We start from the raw sequence: 8,714 nt of genomic DNA on the forward strand, positions 1-8,714 counted from the left end.
ATATTATGTCACCCGATCATTCGTTAAAATAAAGTTATGTTATAACAAGTAAAATTATTCCTAATGATCGTTATAAACAACGTTTTTATGATTATAGAACATTCAGTAATTTAATTATTATAACGAATAATATTATGGATTTTGTTTCTATACATTATGTTTATTATGAGTTTTAAAAGTAGTTAAATGTAATTATGCAAAATGTTTGTATTAAAATTGAACGGCACCCCACCTCGGCAGACAATAGGGAATTTTAGGCAAAGCTCTGCGTAGGTGGCACCACTAGCACATACAGTAAACAAACTTCATTGACATCATCAATGACACATCATGCGTTATTAGGTCAATCACATCACATGACCTACCACCGTGAAACACGACAATCGAAAGTTCGGTTTCTGCCTCTCAATCACTCTTGCTTATTCGATCGATAGAGAGGCAGATAAAGAAATTTCGATTCTCGCGTTTTGCGGTAGGCCACCTGTAAACAAACCGCCTTGGAGCATCAATGTCATAGTGAAAACTTATCAAAAAACTGTTTAAGGCCTAGTATGTATAAGTTAGGCCCCGTTCGCACGGCAGCTTTTTCAACGCGCGTTGAAAAAGCGTTTGAATGACGCAAATGGATAACCATATATGTATTCACACGAAGGCGGTTTTTAACCGCGGCGCTTTTTTATCGAGCACTGTTCGATTTTCGGCGTTGAGCGTTGGCGTCAAATTGAATAGAGCATACGGAACTCCGTGTATCTGTTCTCACAAGCGTTAAAAAAGCGCCGGCGCTGCTGTCAGTTGGCTGTCAAGTGTCAATTTTTGGTGTCAATCGTCAAGATTATTATTAGTTTCACCTTAAAAATGTCAACTTATGCTTACAAATTCCTGAAATATTCAAGCTATATTCAAATAATACGTCGTAATAACAAATAAAGTATGGCTTTGCTGAGATGCGTACGTGGCAGTACGACTCACAAGTGATTTTTAAGCGTTCATATGAACACAAATATTGGAAACGGTAAAAAAGCGCCAACGTCGGGTTTTAACGCAACGCTTTTTAAGCTGTCGTGCGAATGGGGCCTTACTCTATGGTTTACTAAACAAATTAGTGCTGCACTCTGGCGGCAGAACATTGCAGTAATACTTCCTATTAAGCCCGCTCCACACTCGTGCGCGAATCGCGGGGCGAAGCCGCGAACACGAGTCGAATTCGCTGATCTGCGAAATCGACTCCACACTCGCGTTCGCGGCTTCGCGCCGCGATTCGCGCACGAGTGTGGAGTGGGCTTTACATGTGATCTGAGATATTTCTTAAATTAGTAACAGACTATCGCACCGGACCGCGACCTTGGTGCGGTGCGGCGCATTTATCGATAGTGTGTAAGCTTCCATCGCACATAATTATTATTAATAGCGGTGCGGTGGGCATGCACGTCGCACCAACTGAGAGGTAATAATAATACTGGTGCGCTCCGCACCAATTTCCCTAGTGTGTAAGCTGCATCGCACCGATTGACAGCTGTCATTTTCAAATTATGACAGTGGAATAATAATACTGGTGCGCTCCGCACCAATTTCCCTAGTGTGTAAGCTCCATCGCACCGATTGACAGCTGTCATTTTCAAATTATGACCGTGGACGGCAATGTAGCCAGTCGATGAAATAACAAAAATGCGGAAGCAATGCTTTAAAAAGACACAGATTTTTTAAGATTTTCATGGAAAAAGGTGCATTATATTACCTCACGCCCTTCATCTACCTCTAAAAAAGCGGAACCACATTAATTTAAATTCAATCTTAAAGGATTCCATTGCAAAAATACGTTGAAAAACACGGAATTATGGGACACTTGGCAACACTGGCGCACGTGTGCGGCAGTCTGTAAGCTAAGATCGCACCGTTTCGACGGTTCGGTGCGATAGTGTGGAAGCCCACGCCATTACTAGCAATTCCTAGAAGCGCTCCAAGGTCGCGGTGCGGTGCGATAGTCTGTTACGGCCTTTAGTTTACACTGCCATAGATATGTAAAATACTAATAGTTTCGTAAGGTTTTCAATAATAAACATACCTCCATATATCTTCTTATACTCCTTCTCATACATTCTATACGTTCTAGCGTGCGCTAGAAGCAGATTCTTAGCGCACACGTAATCCAACAAAAGGTTCCCACGTACTTTCATTTCCACCTCACACACGGTGGTTGGTTGGTTCATGGTGGTCCAGTATTTGACCTTGAATAAAAAAAACTTAGAAATCGTTTGTGAATCATAGGATATAGTTGTTACATTTAAATTTCAGAAACACAAGACACCCTAAATAGGTTACCTATTGCAAGTGTTCTTATAGTATATATGGCTTTAGCTAGAACTTTAAAGATATTATTTATAGAAAGCTAGAAGTTTAAGGAGTTTATAATAATAAACCAGTTTTAACTAAGCATTGCTTAGTACGTTACCTACAGTTTTAAATATTGTTTGTGGCCAGCAGTTAAATTTTTGTGACTTAAATAACATTATTAAATGTTTTTCTATTCTATTCTATTTTTAAATTATATTAAAAGTAACTTAAATCTCTTTCATAGGATAGTCCTATCCACTCAGGTAAAGTAAAGGGAGTCATTTTCAAGGTTTTCGGGTTACTGATTAAAGATGGCGGCCACTATACAGACAAATCGGATAAAAACTAAAAAAAAAATACCTTACTAGCATATCGGTCAAACAACATCCTAGCATAGTCCTCAAACCACTGAACAGAGTAGGGGTTAGACCACCCCCCCAAATCTAGCAAGACCTTTGGTAGATCAAAGTGGTATATAGTGACCATGGGTTGAATATTGTATTTTAGTAGCTCGTCTATTAGGTTGTCGTAGTATTGGAGGCCTGGCTCGTTTTTTATGTTGCTGAAACCTGAACAATCACATAAATTATGGATTATTAACAAGGATTGAATCGTCCATGGATTGAATGGTTTTTTTTTATAAGTTAATAAACAGGTCATACACAATTCTCCTGTAGACATCGCTAAGTTAAGGGAATCTAAAGCTAATTTATACGCTGCACCCTTACAGGCGGGATATATTATTTCAGTAATTGAGACTCAAAAATGTAAAACGGGATATACTTGTATTGTATGTACCAAGAGGGCCTATCGCTAACAACGGTCGACATGCTGCCTCCCTGTTATACTTACGTACGAATGTAATAAGTACAAGTGCGACAGAGAGGCAACACGTCGAACGCGACGCGTTCCAATCCGGCCCGCCGACACCCAAAGCGTCCGGCCCGCGGGAGCCAAGGCTCCAGAGATTCAGCCCTAACAGCAGCAACCAGGATACAACTCCCCCCCCGGGCGTCGACGGTGGCCCGCGCGAAGTGTCTGAGGCGCAATTTGGCCCTCAGGTAAAAAAGTTTTCTTCACAAAACCATAATAGGCCTGTTGCAAGTAACAAAGAATCATGGAAATAATGGTTTCAAAGAAACATATATGTTAATATGATTCTAAAAAATGGCCTAATCTCAGTATAAACTGAAGGATTATTAAGATATTCAATAAAATAAAAGTGCAAAATTCTCCAATCGGCCATTATTACTGAAACGCCAATCAGAAGCGTTCCAAACAGTGACGTCATCAATCCATAACATATTTCTTAGAGCAACATAGACAACCTCATTGACCGAAATCTATACGTCCTCACCAAAGAGTTCGAAAGGTGCAAAAAAAATATTATTTCGCCACTAAACATTTATTACGTACAATAAATATTATTACACGATATAAAATAGATATCTATTTGTTATTATTTAAATAAAATGCTAAATAATACGATATTTCAACAAAAAACTTTTTTAATTATTTGGCTGAATGGAACTATCATTGCCTTGTTGGCTGTCGTAATTAGAAAAAATGAAAAATTAAAAAGTAAAACCGGCGCTCGGTGATTTTCACTCAAAATTTACATGTATCTAAATAATTCATCTTAAACTGCAACCGTGTGAGAGTTTTTGTGTAAAATGAGTTATTGTGATAAATTGTTGTAATGTATTTATCATCCCTAATCGTAATATATGGTGCTGAATTAACAATATCATTCGGATTCAAGGGAAATTCGTAACTGTAAGTATGTAAACAATGTCTACCACCCTACCACCAACTAAATAATGACGTCACAAATGGCATGCGAGGCGTTTTCGCGCTAAGTTTAAACTAGCTATAATAAAATGCAATTATCTATTTTAAATCTTATGAGTATAGCTGAAATATTGTGTTTTTCGGAACTAATACAAGTGTACCGACAATAATAAAAGGGATTTCAAAATTTGTCATCAGGCCTATTGTACGGTCTTCATCAGCAGTTCTAAACCAAATGTTGCTTTCCCAACTGCATGAGTAAATACTTAAAACTAGGCACATAAAAGTTAATAAAAAAATTATTGCCATACGCGATGTTACAGTGAAAAGACATAGAGTGTATTTAATTTTAGTGGCCATGAACATTAAAACCCCTTTGTGTCTCCGATAATGACGTCTTAGGGCCACCCACGCTAGCGTCTTTTGAGCGTAGGCAGTGCTATGCTGAGGGGCTACCGCGAAAACCGAAATTCGCAAATTGCGGGGATCTTACTCTTCTACTCCAATGAAGGCGTAATTAGAGTGACAGAGAAAAATGCCCGCAATTGACGATTTTCGGTATTGGCGGTAGCCCTACTGGGCAGTCTATGGACCATGAGGTCGCTGCGCAGTTGCGTCATCGTTGCGTCAAGCAGCAGCCATAGAGTTGATTAGATGCTGACGCTCAATTAAAAGACGCTAACTGTGGGGTCAGGTGGGGTGTGGGTTCAGAGAGATCTGAAGATCACCCATCACATCCCACCCATCTTCCCTCCAACATATAAAATATAAATGTTTTACCTTCAGGCAATACCCTAGGCCAGGATATAGAAAACCTGTAAACATCCACCCCCAATTCCCTCAACATCTCCACATCCCTCTTGTAGTTGTGGTATGAGTCGCTGGCCACGTCTCCAAGTGCTGACTCCTCATCCAGCATACTGTGGAAGATGTGGTCCCATACTGACTTTCCTTTGCCTAATAAATTGATAGAAAAGTTAGTAATTTATAGAGAAGAAACCGGACAAGTGCGAATCGGACTCGCCCATCAAGGGTCCATACAAATTAACTTATAATTTTCAGATTTTTCCCTGTACTTGCAGTATGCGACGATATTACTTGCTAAATTTCATAGTTCTAGGTAAACGGAAAGTACCCTATAAATTTTGATTCTAGCTTAGACAAAAGGCTTACCGTCCTCATTCCAAGCCCCTTCCACCTGGTATGCAGCAGTTGCTGCCCCGAACAGGAAGCCATCTTTAAATCTCCGGACACTACGATCCGTAAACCCTAGGACGGCCACTGACAAGCTAAAACGTTGCAAAATACATTATTCTAAATATAATATATCTAATAGCATAAGTGAGGAAATGGCTTGGCATGGCCGACAACCACTGGGGTAAACGCTCTGTTCTTGAGTGGAGACCGCGACTCGGCAAACGTAGTGTAGGACGCCCTCCGTCCAGGTCCTCCTCAGGACAGGGCGCTATGGCGCTTTTTGGGGGAGGGCTATGTCCAGCAGTGGACTACTATAGCCTGATGATGATGAGGATGAGGATATGGAATTCAATCTTTTCAGTTCATAAATTATGATTGATAGCTAACTTAGGTATGGATAAATTCTCCTGAATTTATACTTTTTTTAAACTCACAAATAATTAATAAAGATCAGTCCAGACGGGGACAATTTTCACCCAATCTGATTAAATTGCCTACTCAAAATAGATGGTGTGGATGCGAAAATGAAATCGGCTCGCCGATCTCACTTGATTCAATTTTAAGATTTTGAATAATAATGTAATTGTAACTAAAAAAAAAAAAACATTAAAACATTTTGAATGCTCAAATGGAGATGCGCACGCAAGAATGCCAATTTTCGATTAAATTGTGTACGTGTGGACGCTAGATGAGATTGACGCCATTTTTTTTCCTGATCAAATCGGTCGATTTGATCATCCCGTCTGGACTGGTCCTTAAGGTGTCACATACAAGTCTTATTTAGATTGATAATTTGGCCATTCTTACCTTACAACACCTGTTAGCAAAATGATTCGCATCTTGAGCAAACTTCAACATCAATTACTGGTGCAATGCAACTGAAACAAACAATAAAAAGCTATAAACATTAACACAGTCACGATGTTACTGAAATGAATACCTAGTACTATTTAATGTTTTGCCATCAAGTTGTAATGAACACTTATCTGATTGCTTATGCATGACGCTGATAATTAAATTTTATTAATATTACTTAGGGAAAGAACAACCTATCGGACCCAGATATCGCTGGTGCGATATGGTGGAGGTGGACCTGCGCGAACTTCGAGTCAACAATTGGCGAGAGGTCGCAGAGGACCGAGAAAAGTGGCGCTGTCTTGTGTCGGAGGCGGCGGAGGCCAAGTCTCATTTTGGGTCGCCGAGCCAACGGAGTAATAATAATAATAACCCCGCGGGGGCAGCTTGTGGCGAGCTGACGGTGAGTGGCGACACCGCGGACCCCTATTCCAGAGGGCACTTTCATCTGGCCCTCGCCTCTGTGCTTGCCTTGATTGGCCGGCCAGAGTGGAGTCGCAAGAGCGGGACCTATGCTCCAGGTTGGAAGTGTAAAATGTCATAACGCCGGCGGCCCGCTGAACGGATTACCGGGATCTGGCTACCGCAGACTCACCTCTCGACAACCTCATAGCCACTCCAAAGTGTTGCCCTGTTGTCGCACTGTGCGTGCGGCCATTGCGGGGCCCACTCAATGAGTTGGCGAGTCACCACCTGTCTTATACAATTTTGAGACTGATTGTCACGGCAGGTGTCCGCTAGTCTCTCCCATAGCCCATTATCCAGTCCATCCAACTTTCAAATCTATAGCCCATGACCTTAGTTCCCATCGCAGCACAAAAGTGCTGCACTGCAATAGTCTTTGCACCTGGCGGGGACCATCTCTGGATGTATCACATTGTGCGTTCGGGGATGGTATCCGCCACGTGTATCCCTTACTTTTAGATTAAAGTGTCTTAAAGGGCCTCTGCGCTGTTGGCTTCGGCCCCACGTAAGCCTCCCAAAGGTCCGGGACCCCATGGTCCCGAGATATGGCAAAGACATACATGCCATCAACATGGAGTTTGGTGTCGATGTCGTAGTCAGATCGTATAATCCGCCGTATTACATTACGGCTAGCCGTTTTCAAAAACAGGGGCGTTTTGAAATGCGGCGGTTCGACGATTAGCCGGATTGTCATTGCGATACGTTCTTCAATAAGGCGGCCTACGTTTAGCCGCATCGTACTACTATTTTAGATTGTAGAGTGACCAGTTCTTTCGGTCGCCTACGTAACCGGAGTTTGACAATGTTTGCAATTTAATTTATTTTTACCATGGTCCCACCGCACTACATGTGTTTCTTTTCCAAACCATTTCCTTCACAACTTAAATAGACGGAGCCCCGCAAGCGGGGCTCCTATTTCTGGGCGGTTTGCCCTTCGGGCATCTGAAGCTACCTAACGAACCTAACCTACTTACCTACCTACGCTTTTTTCCCCAAAATGTAATGTTTTCATGGACGTCTCACTAAATCAATAGGCAGGTAGGTTAGGTTCGTTAGGTAGCTTCAGATGCCCGAAGGGCAAACCGCTCAGAAATAGGGGCCCCGCGAAGCGGGGCTCCGTCTAGTTAAGTTGCGAAAGAAATGTTTTTTGAAAAGAAACAGTCCGACGAACTCCAGATTTGATGGACACCCCAGCGTTTGTCAGGCAGCGCTACGGGTGTTAAAAATGGGAACTAAAAACTGTCAAAGCGGCGGCTAATGACTCGCTGTATTACATTACGGCTAGCTGTGTTGAAGAATGTATGGCGCCGAATACATTCCGGCGGATTCTCATTCAGCCGCATTCAATCCGGCTAATCGTTAAACCGCCGCATTTCAAAACGGCCCTGTTTTTGAAAACGGCTAGCTGTAATGTAATACGGCGGATTATACGATCCGACTGCGACATCGATAAATGTGCGGTTATGCATGTACAGCGGGGGAAAGTTGTAAATTCAACAAATTTACAACTTTCTGAGACAATGTCTTTCAGATCCATCTCTGAATCAGAAACCTATAAATACCTTGGTATGTCACAGTCGTTGGGTATTGAGGAAGAAGGTATTAGACGGTCGGTGAAGGAGCGCTTTTTCAGTCGGCTCACAAAAGTACTAAAAAGTCTTTTGTCAGGAGGCAACAAAGTGCGCGCCTTCAACGCCTGGGTAATGCCTCTACTCACATACTCCTTTGGCATACTAAGGTGGACTCAGACCGAGCTGGATGCCCTGGATCGGAGGGTCCGACAGCTGCTCACCGCACACCGTATGCTGCACCCACGCTCGTCTGTTATGAGATTGTACATCCCACGGAAATGTGGAGGTCGCGGCTTTCTAAACGCCAAAAATCTCCACAACCGTGAGGTGTACAATCTCAGGAATTATTTCCTCAACAACCAGTGTGGAATGCATCGTGATGTGGTGGCAGCTGACAGGGGCCTCACGCCGCTCTCCTTGGCGAACGAGAACTGGCGCAAACCTGTAGTACTAAGCACCGAGGACCGCAAGGCGGTATGGAAGGATAAGCAGCTACACGGGCGG

The 8,714-nt window shown here is 42.4% G+C and overlaps 1 protein-coding gene across 1 annotated transcript in view; it reads right to left on the minus strand.

The window, feature by feature from the left end:
• The window catches only part of LOC134801323 (myrosinase 1-like), a gene marked incomplete at its 5' end in the record, with an annotated part of 37,308 nt that extends 31,892 nt beyond the window's left edge, over window positions 1–5,416 (minus strand). Inside the window, 4 exons of the mRNA XM_063773864.1 lie at window positions 2,063–2,225; window positions 2,692–2,900; window positions 4,903–5,079; window positions 5,296–5,416. Of these exons, the coding sequence (XP_063629934.1) occupies window positions 2,063–2,225; window positions 2,692–2,900; window positions 4,903–5,079; window positions 5,296–5,416 (670 nt within the window). The remainder of the gene's footprint in view (window positions 1–2,062; window positions 2,226–2,691; window positions 2,901–4,902; window positions 5,080–5,295) is intronic.
• Window positions 5,417–8,714: the final 3,298 nt, after the last annotated feature.

Source organism: Cydia splendana, chromosome 21 (assembly GCF_910591565.1).
Source record: "Cydia splendana chromosome 21, ilCydSple1.2, whole genome shotgun sequence".
Taxonomy (NCBI): domain Eukaryota; kingdom Metazoa; phylum Arthropoda; class Insecta; order Lepidoptera; family Tortricidae; genus Cydia; species Cydia splendana.